We start from the raw sequence: 18,626 nt of genomic DNA, 5'->3' as shown, positions 1-18,626 counted from the left end.
GCCCCTTATTCTCTTTTAAAAATAATTTTTTTTGACCATTTTACTCCTTGTCTGTATCGTGTTACCAATACAATATCGGTACGATTTTGGGATCGATCACTTACAAAACCTGTACTTATCACCCCATATGGCCGATGTGATACCGATATCAATACCTCAAACCATGTCATTGGTTGGATTGGACGATCCCGTATCAGTGAATTGGTATAGATGAGTAAAAATGTTAAAAAAATATATTTTTCAAAGGAAACAGGGGTAAATCTGTCCGAGCTGGATCGGTATCGATCGAGACTGATACTGATACCGATTGCCAAATTCTCTTTTTAATTTGATTTTTGTGATATGTATATTATTAATACGCTAATGAAAAAAAAATGGCCAACATTGCTTGGGCCTCTAGAGCTTATATGCACGTTGGTCAATGAGAGTGCATGCACAAGCATTGACCTGGATGAGATTTTCGTTTTTTCCTGGAGGTTGGGTGGTATTTTTCATGGAGGTATTGCGGTATTGTGTCTAAGCGTAGGAACCACGCTGGCCAAACGACCATGTAATTAACCTTGTTTAACACATAATGTATTTTTATTCTCTGTGTTGTAGCGCAGACTGTCTGCCACAAATTTAAAATCAACTAAACTTATAATTAATTTTCTTAACTAGTAGATCTGGACAATTGTCCCTTTAATTTATTTCCAAAGTCTAAATCGAAGAGAAAAAGGAGGATTTATCATATTCAAGTCCAACACAGAAGGACCCTAAATATGTATAGGGCTGTAAACCGATAAATAGATCAGCAGATTCTGAAATAGAAAGTCAATGTGTCTATATGTATGTGGATATCCATAGTGCATTCGCATACCTGTGGCAGCTTCAAATAGATCATATATCAACTCTCTCTCTCTGAAAATATAGAAAAAAGGTGTCTGTGCACCGATATCTGCCAGTGAAACCAAAAGAAAGAAATTTTTGTAGTAAAAAAAAATTGCTGCTTTATTTATATTTATTTTTAGACAAAAAATATTTCTTTTTTTTCCTTCACCCGCCCATTCAATGTTAGGCATAATGAGTATAGGGACCTCAAAAAAATTTCTTTTCGCGCGGGTATCTACAGGACCTAAATTATCAACAGGTTCTCCAAGAACATTGAAAATTCGTCCGAGAGTCGCTCCACCGACCGGAACACTTAGAGGAGCTCCCGTGTCAATCACTTCTATTCCCCTCATCAGGCCATCTGTAGCACTCATAGCTGGGGGGGGTTGGAGTATCACAGGGGGGACTATAACGAATCCGGGTATTTGTCGGATTCGGCTCGGATAGTACTATATCCGCATTCGCATCCGATTAGCTATCGGACGGATTCGGATAGTGCTAAATGGATACGGACACAGATACGGATCGGATATTTTATTCGTTTTCATATAAATATAGCTTTTCGGATAGCTATAGCCTATCCATATCCGCATCCATTTAGCTTTCGGACGGATTCGAATAGTGCTAAACGAATACAAACACGAATACGAAAACGAATTTTAACTATTCATTGACGCCCCTAAATATGTAGAAGGGTCTCTAACTCTTCCATACGTGGAAGGACCTCCAGAAATGTAGAAGCGTCTCCAGCTCTTCCTTACGTGGAAGGACACAATTAAACAACTCCCCTAGTCAACCTTATGGAAAGATCAATACACGTTGCACAAATTGGACCAGATTCTTATCTAACGGTTAACATTCATTACCATCTAAAGTCTATTCGTTGTATAATCTAAACTCAATGTACCAAAACTTTTGAGAACATAAAAAACGTGTACCATTTAACGGGACCCCAACGTTATCCTCCGCCGCCGCCGTCGCCACCGTCGCCGCCACACCCCCTAAAAGGGGGAAAGGAGGGCATGGCGACGTGTACGTTTGGAGTAACACGGAAGTAACATAATGGAAAAAAACTCGTCTCACCCGATCAATCCCTTCTCATATTTATCCACTTAAATAAGTATCCTAGATATCTCTTTGATAATATAAAAAAGGGTTTTTGACAAATGCCCCCTAAAAATATCCATTTATCCAAATCCCTCCCTACAACTTTTGTAATTGCAAATTTTCCCCTATTTTCAAAACTTTATAACACTTTAGTTCCTATCGTTAATTTGGAACATTAGATTTAGTTTCAAGGTATCTAATGATCAAAATATCCTTCCGATAAAAACCCATCAAAATTTAAAAATAAAATGATCAAAATACCCTCATCTTCTCCAAATGGTTTAGGGTTTGAAACTAAAATCAAACCCTAAGCCATTTGGGGAAGATGAACCCTAAAATCAAACCTCCAAAATTGAAAATCAAACCTCTAAAATTGAAGTTGCAATTTAATTGAGGAATCAACTTTTACTAAAATGATACCTATCAAAAAAAAAAAAAACTTTCACTAAAATGATCTACTGGAGCAGGTCCGAGAATTGGGTGCATTACAGACTATCCTATGCAACTGAGGGTACAAGCTCTAGAAATTGTAGACCTCTCCCCGAAGTTTCCCCCCACCCCCATCAGGTTACAGGCAATCTCCTCGTTTTATTTCACCTACATCTCATCCCACTTCTAATTTTTGTAGCAATGATAGGAACTCTTTGGCTTAGCTAAACTGTATAGGTTTTTTGACCATGAAACAAAAACTCGATCGAAACTTGTCGAAACCACCGAGTTAACTCGGTTTCCCAGGTTTTCGAGAAGAGTTGAAGGGAAATTTTATAAAATCCCTGGATTCGATCATATTTCGATGGTTTCGACATATATGTCTATGAAAAGTAGGAGAAACTTGGTTCGAAACTAGGACAGACAGGTATTTATACCAGAAACCAGGACTGACACTTAGTTATGTTTAATATCATTTAAGTAAATATTTTTGTATTTGTATTTCATTTACTTAAGATATTCATAAATATGCAAATACCCCCTATTTGAATCCAATAAAAATATTTAAAAAATCAAATTCTAAAAGAAAAAAAAAAAATAACCCACCAGTTCAAAAACAAAAACTGGATTTTCGACAGTACGTGCAATTTTCAACTTTCTAATGCTGGAGTTTTTCTCAAATCTAAAAATTTCATAAATTAATATGGTAAAACATTGCTGAAAACTAAAAGTGCAGTAAAATATTCATTTGTTTTGATGTCCAAAAAAATGTTTCATTTAGAGTAATTTTGACAACATTCGTGCACACCAAATTAAGTTTGACCGGCACATAACTCCTTCAATATAAATCAGATTTAAGCAATTTTCGACTTATTGAAAAGCTATCAAAACAAAGCTTTCTAACAAATCCAAGATTGTTTAAATCTCATTTATATTGAAGGAGTTATGTTTTGATCAAACTTTATTTGATACCATGTCCAAGAACAATATACAATGTCAAACTTGGATCAAAGCCACAAGTAATATTTTTAGTGTTATTTATGTGAAACTAATGCATGGATTGAATTTAAAATGTAAAAAATAGGTAGCACACAAGAATCAGGAAAAAAAAACAACTTATGGACCTCGAAATCAAAGTTTGAGTTAGCCTGAAAAAAGTCCCAAGTTTCGACCGAGATATGGTTGAAACCGAGACAAACTTGTTTTCTGGCTGATCGAAACCTAGTCGAAACCCGAGTTTTAGAACCTTGTTTTTGACATTCCTTATCTTTTTTGCTTTTTCTTTCTTCTCGTTCTTGTTTGTTTCTCTTACAACTTGGCAGTCCTTGTGTCTTGTGAAGCTTTCAGCCTTCACACCATGTAAATTTATTCTCTTTGTGAGTCTGCTCTGACATGGGAATGCAGATTGTTCTTTAATCTTTCCAATCTATTTATATGTGTACTGGCAGAACTGCTATCTAGTTAAATTAAATTGCAACTCCAATTTTGGAGGTTTGATTTTAAGGTGCATTTTCCTCAAATGGTTTAGAGTTTGATTTTCAGTTTCAAACCCTAAACCATTTGGAGAAGATGAGGGTGTTTTGATCATTTTATTTTTAAATTTTGGTGGGTTTTTATCAAAAGGACATTTTGGTCATTAGAGACCCTGAAACTAACATTTAATGTTTCAAATTAATGGCAGGGACTAAAGTGCTATAAAGTTTTGAAACTAGAGGGAAATTTGCAATTAGAAAAATTGTAGGAGGGCATTTGAACAAATGGGCATTTTCAGGGGGGCATTTGTCAAAAACCCATAAAAAATCATCCTAGATACCTTTCTCGACCATGTGACTCGTTATGTGAACTAAGCAAACCGTAGCACGCCATTAAGGGGGACCGGGTCTCGGTTTAGTTCATGAATCGCTAATTTCCGTCATTGTCTTTCGTCTTTATAAATACATTCAGAGCCTCGTTGAGTTCTCCAAACCATATCCACTGATCACTACTACTTCGTCTTCTTCTTCTTCTTCTTCTACTTCAGAGAGAGAGAGATTGATTAAGGAATGGCAATGAAGAGGGCTGCTGCGTCTGTAATTAGAACCGTTTATGGTTCCGGGGTTGTAGAACCATTACCTATCTCCAGATCACTCCATGTATGTAAATACCTTTCTGCAACTCCTGTTTTTTCTTTGATTTTTCATCACTGTGAAGTTATTGTTCGAATTTTCTAACACAATTCAGTTCAATTGCTATTTTTCTACCCATGATTTGGCTTTTGTTCTCGAATGAATTTCAGTAGTTATCCTCCAAACCCTTGAACTGCATTTCCTGTTTTTTACCTTCCCCTGTTGGCGTCGATGTATTGCATGGGTGTACGCATCGATTGGTGCTTTTTTTTTCTCTTCGGCCAATCGGCTCTCAAGCATAAATTACTCAAAAAATGTTCCTTTTATCTGTTATTAGTTTGAGTCATAGATTTGGAGGCGATGAAACTAAAATTGCTCAAGGAGGTCTGATGGCGGGTGAAAATGGTCTTTTTGTTTGTTCCTGCATCTGTTTTTCTCCATTTTCATACATTTCTTTCCCTAATTCCCCTATTTTCTTTCACTCCCAGCGGTAGCTAGTTTTTTATTTATTTATTATTTATTTTTTTTAATATAGTCAGCGTGTAGAAATTGCTATGCCATTCGGCTACAGTTGTTCCTCTTACAAATGATTCAAGAACTTATTGCATCAGATCTACTAAAACTGATTCATATTTATTGTTCCTTCAAAATGTTGTAATACAGGCATCTCCAGGGAGCAAGAAGATAGTTGGGGTGTTTTACAAGGCTAACGAGTATGCCTCATCGAATCCCAACTTTTTGGGTTGTGTGGAGAATGCCTTGGGCATACGAGAGTGGCTGGAATCACAAGGCCATCAGTATATTGTCACCGATGACAAAGAAGGCCCTAATTGTGGTTAGTATACATTATATTTGCTGCCTGAGGGGAACCCTCTGATAATGATTCTTAATAATTTTAAGATGCAATGCTTTTGAATATTTTTCTTCCTTCCTAATTGATTATTTGCTGATGCAGAACTTGAAAAACATATTCCTGATCTTCATGTTCTGATATCAACCCCTTTCCACCCGGCATATGTTACGGCAGAGAGGATTAAGAAAGCCAAAAATTTACAACTTCTTTTAACAGCCGGAATCGGCTCTGATCACATTGACCTGAAAGCTGCAGCTGATGCTGGACTAACAGTTGCTGAAGTCACTGGAAGTAATGTTGTTTCAGTTGCAGAAGATGAGCTTATGAGAATCCTCATCCTTGTACGAAATTTCCTACCTGGTTACCATCAAGTGATTAATGGGGATTGGAAAGTTGCTGCTATTGCTCATAGAGCATATGATCTTGAGGGGAAGACAGTAGGAACTGTAGGTGCAGGACGCATTGGTAAGCTTTTACTCCAACGGTTGAAGCCCTTCAACTGTAATCTCCTCTATCATGATCGGCTCAAGATGGAGCCGGAAATGGAGGCTCAGACAGGGGCAAAGTTTGAGGAGGATCTTGATGCAATGCTTCCAAAGTGTGACATAATTGTTATCAACATGCCTCTTACGGAGAAAACAAGGTTTGGATTTCATCTTGTACCTAGGATTCCTCTTTTATTCAAATTATTTTTTTCTGAATGTGTTTTGAACAAATAAACATTTATTGACTATTGATTAGTTCCCCTTTCCCCTTTTATTCCTGTAATATTTTACTATTATTATTTATTTGATTAAGACCTGTGTTAGCAATGGGCATCCAGCAAATAGTTCAATGAATCTTAACAGAAAAAATATTTGATTGATATTTTCATCAATTTAGCATCATTTGATGTGCATATTCTTTAGGCATTGACTCATACAGAAGCTGATTCATCACTGTTGATCTTGATAGGTGAGCATATTATGGACATGTGAAAAACACTTTTATTTTTTATTTTTTATGACAACCCATTAATTAGAGCAAGCTTCTGAGCCTGTAATTATCTTTCTAATGATCAATTGTTTCTTATCCAGAAATTAATGCTAGCTGATTGCATGTGTAGTCTCTATTGGTTCTCTTCTTTGATGACTAAGTTGAAATTTTTTGAAAGAGAGGGGAGACATGACCATCAAAATAGGGGATGATTAGCCCTTTAAGACAATGTAAAACATGCATCATTGAGGATCAAACTCCTCCCAGTCTCCTAACCACCCCCCCCCCCAAAAAAAAGAAAAAAGAGAACAATGATGTCCTTAAACTGCTTTAGTCAATACCCACATGAGTTGGAGGTGGACAGATGCTGAACCATTTTGTTCTCAGAAATTGATATGTGTACTAATGTCCTAATCCTACTGCTCTCCTCTTTCCGCACCCTCCAATAGGAAGCAAACGAGAACAAAGTCCATTGATTCCTCTTTGCTTTACTAAATGTGTACTTGCTATATGAAAACAGTTGAAAAACTGCTGGCTGACAATAGACAGTTTTGGAGCCTCAGAAGTGTTTTGTATAATAGTTCATGATTTATCATATCATTATACTTGCTCAAACTGCGAGGGGAAAAAAAATTATTCTTTCATTTTTCTTTGCCATAGACAATGTGCATATCTTGTTACTTGGATAACTTAGATTTTTGTTCTTATGTATCAGAGGGATGTTTGACAAAGAAAGGATTGCAAAGTTGAAGAAGGGAGTTCTAATCGTGAATAATGCTCGAGGGGCAATCATGGATACTCAAGCAGTTGTTGATGCATGCTCTAGTGGGCAAATTGGAGGTAATTTGAAAGATTTGCATTTCCTGGATTTACATCTGACAAAACAGCTTAATGAAGAGCAAACTAGAGGAGAGATTACTCACTTACTTAAAGACATCTTAGCTAATTTGGTGACCCCCCCCCCCCTCTTTCCATTTTAAGTTGAAGGGGAATGCATCTAGAGCATTATGCCCCTGTTTTTAAGTTCATTGGTCACATTTTTGTTTGTTCCAGTTGGTCAAATTCTTTTGAAAGATTGTTATTTGAGTGGCCAGGAGACTACTAAAGGATTTTCATGTCCTTATTCCCATAATTAATGTTTTTTTTAATGGATATTTTAGGTTATAGCGGTGATGTGTGGTATCCGCAACCAGCTCCCAGGGATCATCCATGGCGATACATGCCAAACCAGGCAATGACTCCTCATGTTTCTGGCACCACAATTGATGCTCAAGTATCTAAAATCTTGAACGTTTTCCCATATCAGTCCACCTTTGATTCTTTTATTTCCTCTTACTGTTTCATTTATATCCTGATATGTGAAAGAAAATGGGTAATTGGTGCAGTTGCGATATGCAGCTGGAACTAAGGACATGCTGGATAGGTACTTCAAGGGAGAAGAGTTCCCAGCACAAAATTACATTGTTAAGGAGGGTAAAATTGCCAGCCAGTATCTCTGATTCTGTATTTCCTCGAACATGCGAATAGCCTTCTAGTTGAGTAGAAACTATTGTGATATGAAGTTTGCTACAGTTTTTATTTGCCCTTTGAGCATAAACAGCAACTCTCTTATATATGGCATTATTGAGAAATGTAAAAGGTTGGGGCTTCTAGTTGAGTAGAAACTATTGTGATATGAAGTTTGCTACAGTTTTTGTTTGCCCTTTGAGCATAAACAGCAACTCTCTTATATATGGCATTATTGAGAAATGTAAAAGGTTGGGGCAGAGATGTATATGGCCAGTGGATTTCATGATTTCATCCATATTTGTATCTTAAATATGGATGCATCTTGTTGCCAGGGCAGGGTATGTTAGTACCTCTATGTCCATCTCCTTCTTGCATGAAATGATCTTGCTGCCCTCCTATATACGATTTCGTTTTATTTCACCTCAGTGGTACATTCCTCCTATGCTGCTTGCTCAAAGAACCTTTACTCTTATTGGAGACTTTACTCGTTAAAAAGCTCTACAATTGGAGGAAGGATAGGCATGAAACAACTCATTAATTAATGGAAAGAATGTGTTAAGTTATATATACTCATTATGTAATGGGAATTTTTTATTGACACCCCTCAAGGTGTCAAATAATTTGTAACTGTAATTTTTGCCCTTTCGGTTTGACACAATTTTTTTCAATAAGGATAATAATGTCATTTTCATGTGTACTAAAAAAAAGTGCATGATTATGATGTCACTTTCAATTTATTTTTAAAACACGGCTGTAAGGGTGTCAATAAGTAACCAGTAACCAAGTACCAAATCCAGATTCAGACCAAAGACCTGGTTTCGATTCGGACCGAATTTAATATGGTTAAGTCTTGGATCTGAAAATGTCTTTATAATTTGGTTCGGATCGGATCCATATCTACCTTCCTATCCGACGGATCTATCCGGATTCGGGCCGAATACTTGCCTTAAAAATTAACATAAAATTTTAATATTTTATTAGGTTTAAAAGACTCTAGTTGACGGTTACGTGGTTAACTTAACCCTTCAATTCTCATTTCTTTCTCTTTAGTTTTTATCGCTTCATCTTTCCTGAGGTAAGCAAATTGCAAACAAAGGATTTGCCGCAGACTAAGGGTGTCAATTGAGTGGTTTCTTATAAGTTTCTTATGGAGAAGCAAACATTAATTTGTCTCGTGAATATCATAATCGAATGAGAATCGAATGACATAATCGAATTTAAATTTGATATAGTAACCAGATGTAATAACCAGATAAGAACCGAATACAAGAACCAGATTGTAACTAGATCAGAACCGGAACCGTCCAAGAACGGATAGAGTATTCAATTCTAGAATCATTCCAGACTTGGTCCGGATCTGGATCCCACTGCCACTGCTTGGAATTGAACCAGATTTGAACCGAATATCAGGTTCCGTACCCAATTGACATCCTAACGTGCATGTGCACAATCTGCATTAAATGGAGTTAGATGGGCATAAATATCAATTCAAAATGGTAGAAATCGAGGTTTGAAATAAATTAAGGAAACTTGCTCTTCGTCCTATCCATCCTCTAGCTACTTTCTATACGAAATATGAGAGAGTTGGAAACAGATACTTTCATTGGCAACAGCTGAAGTAACCTTTGGTTCTTCGAGAAGCGTTAGCAACAGAAAGAGCTCTTCTTCTTCTAAGGCGAAAGCTCAAGTGTCTCATGCCTCCCCATAAAGAGTATCCATGAGCTATTCCGTTTAGGTCAAGCAAGTAGTTTCTTTTGAGTGAGCACGTAGACTCAAGGGAAAGCCCTGTACCCCTTATTTGATGGAGTTAATGGGAGAATATCCCATGTACGAACCCCTTATTTGATGGAGTTGATGGGAGAATATCCCATGTACGAACACCTTCCCCAAAACTTTTTTAGACCCTTATCTTAAAAAAAAATTTAGAATTAGACAAGAGGCAATTAAAAAAAAATGTCAAGTTCTAAATACACCTATAGAGGTGTCATCCGCACACTCCCATATATAATTAATCACTTGCTAATAAAAAAAAAAAGAGGACTATGACTACAAATTTAGAGGGATCATTGCATTAGATATTTCTTACTTAAGAGTAGTTAATCTATTTATCATATACATTAAAAAGATGATATATTAAGACCAATCCTTGCTGATGCACACTCCTCTTGAGTCTAGTTAGATGTCCACTCACATTGCTAGCTCTTCCAGACCAGGAAGGAAAGACACGATCGATAACTCGTTCATGATCTTATGGAAATAATGTGTTATAAGTTATCATTTCTTGATTATGAGTAATTATTAATTGAGAGAGAGAGAGAGAAAGAAAGCAACAACGAAGTAAAAGGTAAGTATACCTTTTGTTATATAATAAACCAATATAGGTATCCCCTCATACAAATAAATAAATACCTAAATTACAAATTACCCCTATCTATACTGTATAAGCCCAATATTCTTAACACTCCCTTTTAAGCTAGAGCATATACATCACCCATGCCTAGTTTGGAATAACCATCAAGAAAGGCATGTCTAAACAATGCTTTGATTAACATATCACCAAGCTAGTTAACTTTAAGAACCAACAAAGGTAGAGATCAGTTGCTCCATAACAGCATCCCACACAAAATGATAGTCGACCTCAAAATGTATAGTCCAATCACTAAACACAAGATTACTAGCAATGTAAATATCAACCTGATTATCACCATACATATCCATTGAGGTTTAATGACTGAAAACCAGAGCTCATGTATAAAGAACTTCAGCCATATGAACAATGTTGTAGTATGAGTCACAGATTTATACTCAACCTTAGCATTAGATCGAGCCACTGTAGTTTGTTTGTTACTTCTTAATGTAACATATGTCAACCAACAAATATACAGTAACACTTAGTAGACCTTCGATCACCACTAGAACCAGCCCAATCAACATTTGAATAACAAAACAAGATCAATATGACCATAATGATGATAAATAAGGCCTATCCTAGATGTGCACCCTTAAGGTACCTTAGAATACAAAATACTTCCTCCCAATGAGCTTGCTTTGGATTGTTTATAAACTGATTGGTAGCACCAACAACAAAGGACACATCAAGCTTGGCAATAGTAAGATAAATGAGTCTTCCAACTAACATCTTGTACTCATATTTATCTCCAAAATCCTCACCCTCACAAGTTCCAAGTTTTATTTGTAGATCTATGCCAGTATCAACAGGTTTACAACCTAACATGCCAATTTTGGACAGAAAATCAAGAACATACTTCCTCTAAAACAAACTAACACTTCTCTTGTTGCGGACTACCTCAATGCCTAAGAAATATATGAGATCTCTCAAATATTTCATTTGGAAGTGTTGTTGCAAATAACTTTTAATATCCTCAATGCCAAACATGTCATTAACATAAACGATAATGTCATCAACATCGACCACCAAAATAACCACTTTAGAACCTCAATGACGAACAAAAAACAGAGTGATTAGAGTAGCATTGAGAGAATCCGTAAACGATGACAATTTTGTTGTACTTATCAAACTAAGCTCTATGTAATTGTTTCAATCCATAAATAGTCATGTACAGTCTATAGACTTTTTTGTTCATTCTCCCATATTTGATATAGATCTCCTTATCTAAATCATTATAGAGAAAAACATTTATTATATCGGTTTTGGCATATCATTTGGCAACCAAGTGAGTCTTGAACTTCTCAACAGAATCATCAATGTTATGTTTGATGATATACACCCAACGATATTGTACAAGTTCCTTATGTGAAGGTAAATCTACCGAAATCCATGTCTGACAACTAAGCAGAGCATCTATTCCAAATTTATAATTGATTTCCACCTAAGATGAGATAAAGCTTAATGACAAGTATTAAGAATAGAGTGTGTTGTCAAAAACAACACAAAAGTAGGTGGGAGAACAGACATCAAGCATCTTCAACAAGGCATCCACACTTGTGAGTTTTTCTTTATTCCAAGAAAGTGTAATTTTGTATCCATAATATTGCTAAGTGGGCGGTTTGTTTTCCTGGGTTTGGTTGGTGGGAGAATTCATATCCTGAGTCTCTCACGTCTATTGTAATCAAATTTTTTCTCCCGTTGAGGAAGAATAAACCATCTCCCCCTCCACGAGGTTTCTGCGTAAAAACAAAAAAAATACAAAAAAAAATAAAATACAAAAGTATGAAAGAAGGTGAGAAATAGACACATTTTTTTTGGTAAAAAAAAAAATAGACATATATTGAGCAATGGCATAAGGAATCATGGGGAAATGGCGTAGCCGCATTGTGGGGGTGTATTTGTAATTGTATGTTAGGCAAACTTGGATCACTTGAGCCCTAATATATTTACACTTATATCCTTCAATCGCTTACGTAGATCCCTTCGAAGGCATGGGCTGTCTCGTCTACTTCTCTAGACAGAAATTCCCTTTCTGCCATCAAATTTCCCCATTCAAATAATCCAGTCTCTAAAGTCCACATGTACGGTTGAGATATCACGGGCGCTGGAACATCGACGGTCACAATTGTTTTAACCTTTCATACTAAAAGGCTTCTTCAATGATCGCTAATCGCCACTTCTCATATAGTTCTAGACAAAACACACAGGGAGCCATCGAAAATTCCAGTTTGCGAATCCGTTGTCACTGCGTTTGTCGACCCTACAACGAAGGTGAATGTCAATTTAGTTCTTTAATTTTCTGCTTTTCATTGCGCAATGATCAGATAATGTCCTTCAATATCAACTTGATTGATCTGAAAAATTAGGTTTTCGTTTGAAATGCTCTGTTTATGTTATTTGTGGATCGGAATCTCATGTTCAGAAATTTCTTTTGTTTGTAAACATTGTCTAGATTGCTTAAGCGCTTTTGTATTTCTCTGACTTTTCTTTGGCGGGTATAGGGTTAGTTAATTTGTCCCCCCTTGACCCTTCATGCTGCCTGTGAGAGGAAATCGTAAATTGGCAGGTATTCACGCCAAATTTGAGTGGGGATAATCAAGATTTGGATACTTTCCCCAAATGCAGGAAACTTTTGAGAAACGTATAACTCTTGAGTGATGGAAGGACTGAGAAATTTAGAAAGCTATCATATTCGTTTTATTCGGGAATCTCTCTCTCTCTCTCTCTGTTAGACACACAAACTAACGCTTATGAAGATGTTCATGTATATCACCTTGGATTCTTGCTTTATGTTCTGATTTTGTTGATTTTGGATTGCTTTGGTCGCTCCTTTGATGGTTCAATTGTTGTTCTGATGCCATATTATTCCTCTGAAAGGTTCTTAAATCGGGTTTCCAAGGTTGCTTTATAAATGGCTGAAGCAAAGCCTGGAATGAGGAAGCCAGTGTTCACCAAGGTTGATCAACTTCGGCCGGGAACCAGCGGGCACACTCTTACGGTGAAGGTGGTGAGCTCGAAGATGGTGTTGCAGAAAGTCCGCCCTGATGGGCCACAAGTACGTCAGATGCGCATAGCGGAATGCTTGGTTGGAGATGAAACTGGAATTATTATTTTTACAGCCAGGAATGACCAAGGTAATATTTTTGTAGTTGAAAACTATCTTGCCGCAAGGTCTAAATCCTTTTATTGTATTATAGTTATGGCAGAATGTCAAAATGGTACAGGAATTTTAGTCATGCAGTATGGACACCATCATAATCCAGCACTTCTACTCTTTTTAGTTTTTGGTTTTTATTCTCTTGTATCATTCTGCTGCTACAGCTTTTCATTTTGCTTTCCAGGCGTTTTTGTGTTCAGTCTCATTCTTCAAGTGTTATGGGATCTGGTTGAAGTTATACAGTACTAGTATGTATGGGACTTACAATGGAATGAACTTGGACTGGATAAGGGTAGATCCATGGCAAGGTTAAATCCTATTGGGTCTGAATGCATAAGACTGTAATCAGTTGGCTTGGATTAGCCTGAATATGATTTCTAAGAATTATTTGTATATTCCATCCATATCATCTCCAATGTGATGAGTTGTTTAAGTTAGAAATCATTTTAGTGATAGTCATTTTTTAAGTATCAGGATTGGATCAGATGTAACTGCTGATCTGTATTGGAATTGGTGATTGGTGGATGCCGATCCATTGGGTACTGTACTGATACCGCAGTATCCCCTCCCCCAAAAACTTGTCCAGGGTTGGGCCATATTGTCTGATTTGTATCTGGATCAGCATAATCCGATCCCTTTTCATATCCTGAGTTTTTAAACCTTGTATACAACTATGAAAACTCACATGATTACCTCAATTTATTAATCATCACAGTTGATTACTTGACCTCCTATTATTTATTTACTTATTTATGTTTTATAATATAACCAAATATTATGTTGCCATTGAACAAGGAAAAACTGTAAAGAGAAGTTATTTTATGACCAAAAATTGAGTCGCCCATCACAACAAGTTGAGTCTGCGGCTATGTAGCACAGTATACAATCCCTCAATTAATGCTTTAATTTCTGTGGTGTTCGAGTCTGCTTTTCCAATGGGACCTGAAAACGCTGATATGGCATATCCCATGTGGTCTTAAAAGTTCTCCAATACCGGTTTGACCTGGACTTCTGAAGTTGCATCCATCTAAGTTCAATTTTATGGAGTTCAATGGGTGGGGGGGAACCACCAATTCATGTGATACCACCTCTTTATATGGATTTCATCTAATTACCTGTCCTGATTCCCTTTGTAAATAAACAAGTGGGATGCCTCAGAACATTGTTTGTGGCCCATGAGCTGGCCGAATCACAGTAGACTCTCAAATCTTACAAGTTGTTCTACTATCATCCTTGAGAATCTGATTATATCTCTTGTCCCATATCCTCCACACAAGATCTTCACGAAGGTATTTCTTAAGAAAATTCCCCCTCCTGTGATACCATCCAAAACCAAGCTAGGTCAAGAATGCCTTACTCAAGAAAAAAATTCTCCTCGATACCATCCAAAACCAAGCTTGGTCAAGAATGTACAAGGGAGTGGCCAGCATACTCCAAAAAGTCCCAAAAAGTGTTGCTGTACCTCCTTCTCAAATTTTTGTTCTTCCTCACTGAGGTTAAGGGGAACCTAGAGCCAATCCTGTAACTTGTTGAATGACAATACAATACTTAGACATGTCATCTGTTGTGGTTAGATAGTATCTTTGAGTTGACCCAATTAATGAATTATCTTTCTGCATGGTGTGTCGTACAGATGTTCATTAAAATCTTGTCTTCAGTTTCAGTGGTCTACATTTCGTGCACTGCACTTTATACATATATTGCCCACTAATCTTGAAGGCTTTTATTTGATGTACATCACTATGATGTTACTTAGTGTACATTGAACCCAGACCCTTTGGTTATTCTTTCATGGGCATCTCTTTGGTGCATTATGCATTTCTAGTTTTCATCTTCTTTTTTTTGAATCTTGTTCAGCTTTTTTTTTTTTCTTGTGGAGTATCTTTCCCTAGAGTATCTTCGAGCATGTTTGGGTTGGGCACTTGTGCAGCTGCAGCTGATGTAGGAGAATCGAGATAGTTGAGTAGTTTACATGCTACGTTTTTTCTGTGGCTGAAATTAAAGATTGATCAGGGAATGAAGATAAAGTGTGAGCCTGCTGTGGAAGGGCTAGTTGACAATTTACATAATCAACTTTCTACTCTTGCATGTTTGCTGACAAGAGAGTGAGTCTGGGTTCAAATGTACTAATTTGTGAGCAGTAGCTATAGAGCTTCTAGGAAACTAGAGATCTTATAAATAATTTGGAAGCTAAATCAGAAGATTAGGTTCTCTATTAAACGTACCAGTCAAGGTATTTTATGATGCTGAGTTATAAGCCAGTTATTACTTTGACTTTAAATGGGGAAGCCTTCTGTACTGAACATCATCCAAGAAATCCCTATGCTATGGCTAAAAATATGTAGACTTGAATTTTATAAAGTTTTATAAATTTTTACAGATGTTCTTGGATATTTATAGAGAATCTCAAGGAGTGCAACACGCTTTCAAAGATATTCGACATGGAGTGATGGTTTGGAATAGCCATTGGATTTTTTTTTTTAGAAGTGTGGTCAGTGATGAGGAAAGTGAGATTTAGAAAAGTACAAAGTTGGTGAGAGAGAATCTTAGAATAGCCTTCTTAAGTCATGGTAATTAAGGCATGATACGACTTTTAATGAAGTTTGGTACTAGGGGTGGTGACTGACATGGGTATAAATGCTACTGCAGGGGAAAGGTAAGTAGAAATTAATTATCGTTAAATGGAAACGATGTGGGGAATGATGTTGGAGGATCACATGTGCTTTTAAGCTCTCGGTGTGTTCCATAGCTAAGAATAGTTAGTTTCTAGATTCCAAGGTGCTTATTTTCCCCACTAAGAAGGTTTTGGAGTAATTTGACCGAATATCTGAGCACTATATGGGATTTGGTTCAGATTGTAGGACTAAAATAACAAGAATCTGCAGGAAGATTATGCTATTAGGGTAAGACTGGTTTAATTTGCTTTTCTTATTTTAAATAGTGAGATGGTTGTCCTCTCTAGATTGGGGTTTGGTTTTGTGAATGGGCTGAGCTCAGGGTGAAGTTTTTAAGTCTCTAATTAATGTACATAAATGTAATCAGATGTGGGAAGATATTTTAATCTTTAGGATTAAGTTAGAAGTTGGAAATTGTAAAATAGGGAAGAATTTACCCTTGTTTTATATTCCTTCTCATATTTCTTTTCTTAATTCATTTATTTTATCTTTCTAAATCTATAAATGGGGCTGTTTATGGGATATATGAGGAACTAACAGGAAGTTTGAATAGAGCTGATTGGACAGAGAAGATCCATGTGTCCGATCCCATTTAGTTGGGAGAATGCAGAGTCGAGTTGAGAGGAGTTGTATTATTGTAATTCCTATGGGTAAGGGTTCTTTTTTTTTTTCCTTTCTCGTGTCTGGTGGAGTGTTGCAACTGTTTAGTTGATGTTGGTGCGGCCTTCTAACTGCTTCACATTTTTCTGCTAGTGTTTGTGCTTCTCACAGTATTCGTGGTAGTTTATTCTATGGTGCCTGCTGTTTTTGCTAACCTGGAATCTTAATGGTTCTTGCTGTTTATTTTATTAATTATTCTGTACTTTGTTTATGGATCTCCGCTGCACACAGCCCCAAGGATGTACTAATATATACGATGGCTATTAAAAGAGCTTAATAATGACAAAGCAGGTTCCAGCTAAGTAATCAGAACAGGAAATATTAACAGAGATACAATTCTAGTTTAAGTAACAGAACACAGAACAGATATTGTTTTCAAATGAAACCAGAAACAGAATAGCAAACTATAGGTTCAGAAACAGATCTGAGTCTTCTAGCAAGAAATCAGAGTGAAGATAGGCTTCAGATGTAAGATCAGAAAATAAGAAAATAAAATAAAACTGACCCACAATTTGGACTGGAGAATTGGACTGAATTCCTTCTAACCCTAGGAAACTAGTACATGCTGCTAGTTCCTCTTCTTCTTGTTACTTATGATATATACTGCATCAGATGGCGTAAATCATTATTCCAATATTCTTGTATTATTTTGTTATATTTTTGTTGTATATTGTTGTCAACAAGATGTGTTTTGCCCAGTGGACTTGATGAAAGACAATACAACTGTAATCCTGCGCAATGCGAAAATCGACATGTTCAAGGGTTCAATGAGGCTTGCTGTAGACAAGTGGGGCCGTGTTGAAGTGACTGAACCAGCGAGCTTCACTGTGAAGGAAGATAACAACCTGTCGCTGGTGGAATATGAACTGGTGAATGTTGTTGAAGAGTGATTTGTGCAAATCAGTTGCTTACCCCTCTGAAGAAAATCAAATGAAGCAAGATGTGAATTTTGTGATTTCTTTTTTGAGGCCGGCAATTTGTTGTTTTCCTGGGCATCTGGCTCTTGGTTGCCTGGGCAAATTCTCTACTAGAAAATCTTGAAGCTACTACTACTGAAGGGAGTGGGGTGATACCTTAGCAGAAACACCCGACTGATGATAAATCAGCTGCCGAGAGCAGTTGTTTTGGAGTGCTTTCCTGTTGATCGTAGGACCAGAATTCTCTCAGTATTGAGATTAATGTATACGAATGTTCCACAAGTGTAGTACTTCCAATTTCATGCTCCAAAATGGATCTTACTTCCTCCTTCCTGTTTTGGCCAAAGTCCATTTGTTTTAATGTTTTTTCATGTTCGGTTCTTTCGCTTCTGTGCAGCTTTTCATTTTCTTCATGAGGCAAGACCAAATAGCTTCTTGATGAATAAGCTCATTAAGTTCGCTTGATTTGTTGAGAAGTGCTAGCAGTATGATTGTGGCGATCCTTTGACTATCCCACTGTTTGCAGCATTGACACAACTGTACTGAGCAGGTGGTTCTGCTGCTCCAGCGCCTGCTTCCTGTAAGAGATGTGCGTTCTCTCTGATAAGAGGCATTGATTGGTTTAACTTGGAGTCATTGTCAATGGTTTTCAGCCTAGATCCTTCGCATCGCTGCTGGAGGTAATGCCTAAACAAAGGTGGTGCAAGGTAGTGCCTCCGAATCCTGTAGTCGGAAGCATTCATGGGTCACTCCGTCTACTCGTGTTCCTGCCTTTTGGGTGTTGAGTCTGGACCAGAATAGGGAATCGGATCAGAACCAACTCACTCAATAGTTTAATGGTCTGGTTTTGGATCTACCTCTAGAATCGATGGACCAACTAGGAATTGGAACAAATCCACATATAATTCTTAAAACTTGTTGCACGCCCTTTATTTTGTCTTTGAATTTTAATCGGTACC

General features: G+C 37.0%; 2 protein-coding genes across 5 annotated transcripts; both read left to right on the top strand.

The window, feature by feature from the left end:
- The first annotated feature begins 3,931 nt into the window (after positions 1-3,931).
- LOC122670933 (uncharacterized protein At4g28440-like) lies at positions 3,932-18,036 on the top strand. 4 transcript variants are annotated; one of them, XM_043867977.1, is made up of 3 exons: positions 3,932-3,947; positions 13,158-13,392; positions 17,450-18,036. In XM_043867977.1, the coding sequence occupies exons 2-3, from the start codon at positions 13,170-13,172 to the stop codon at positions 17,638-17,640; spliced, it is 414 nt and encodes a 137-aa protein (XP_043723912.1). In that variant the 5' UTR covers positions 3,932-3,947; positions 13,158-13,169; the 3' UTR covers positions 17,641-18,036. The 4 variants fall into 4 exon arrangements, with proteins under 4 accessions (XP_043723912.1, XP_043723911.1, XP_043723909.1 ...); XM_043867976.1 differs by lacking the exon at positions 3,932-3,947 and adding an exon at positions 12,384-12,529; XM_043867974.1 differs by lacking the exon at positions 3,932-3,947 and adding an exon at positions 12,394-12,529 and having other exon boundaries at positions 13,136-13,392.
- Positions 4,407-7,889, top strand: LOC122670931 (formate dehydrogenase, mitochondrial). Its single transcript, XM_043867971.1, has 6 exons — positions 4,407-4,538; positions 5,175-5,346; positions 5,467-6,007; positions 7,055-7,179; positions 7,500-7,612; positions 7,725-7,889. Exons 1-6 carry the CDS (start codon positions 4,449-4,451, stop codon positions 7,836-7,838), a joined length of 1,155 nt encoding a protein of 384 aa, XP_043723906.1. The 5' UTR covers positions 4,407-4,448; the 3' UTR covers positions 7,839-7,889.
- Positions 18,037-18,626: the final 590 nt, after the last annotated feature.

Source organism: Telopea speciosissima, chromosome 8 (assembly GCF_018873765.1).
Source record: "Telopea speciosissima isolate NSW1024214 ecotype Mountain lineage chromosome 8, Tspe_v1, whole genome shotgun sequence".
Classification (NCBI taxonomy): Eukaryota; Viridiplantae; Streptophyta; class Magnoliopsida; order Proteales; family Proteaceae; genus Telopea; species Telopea speciosissima.
The sequence above is the reverse complement of the archived record's forward strand: the minus strand, read 5'-3'. Positions and strand labels throughout refer to the sequence as shown.

Bases quoted from the DNA above. Each gene is read 5' to 3' on its own strand.
- LOC122670931 (XM_043867971.1), top strand. From the start codon at position 4,449: ATGGCAATGAAGAGGGCTGCTGCGTCTGTAATTAGAACCGTTTATGGT. The intron at 4,539-5,174 runs GTATGTAAATAC...GTTGTAATACAG, and splicing joins CTATCTCCAGATCACTCCAT to GCATCTCCAGGGAGCAAGAA. The intron at 6,008-7,054 runs GTTTGGATTTCA...CTTATGTATCAG, and splicing joins CCTCTTACGGAGAAAACAAG to AGGGATGTTTGACAAAGAAA.
- LOC122670933 (XM_043867977.1), top strand. From the start codon at position 13,170: ATGGCTGAAGCAAAGCCTGGAATGAGGAAGCCAGTGTTCACCAAGGTT. The intron at 13,393-17,449 runs GTAATATTTTTG...TGTTTTGCCCAG, and splicing joins TACAGCCAGGAATGACCAAG to TGGACTTGATGAAAGACAAT.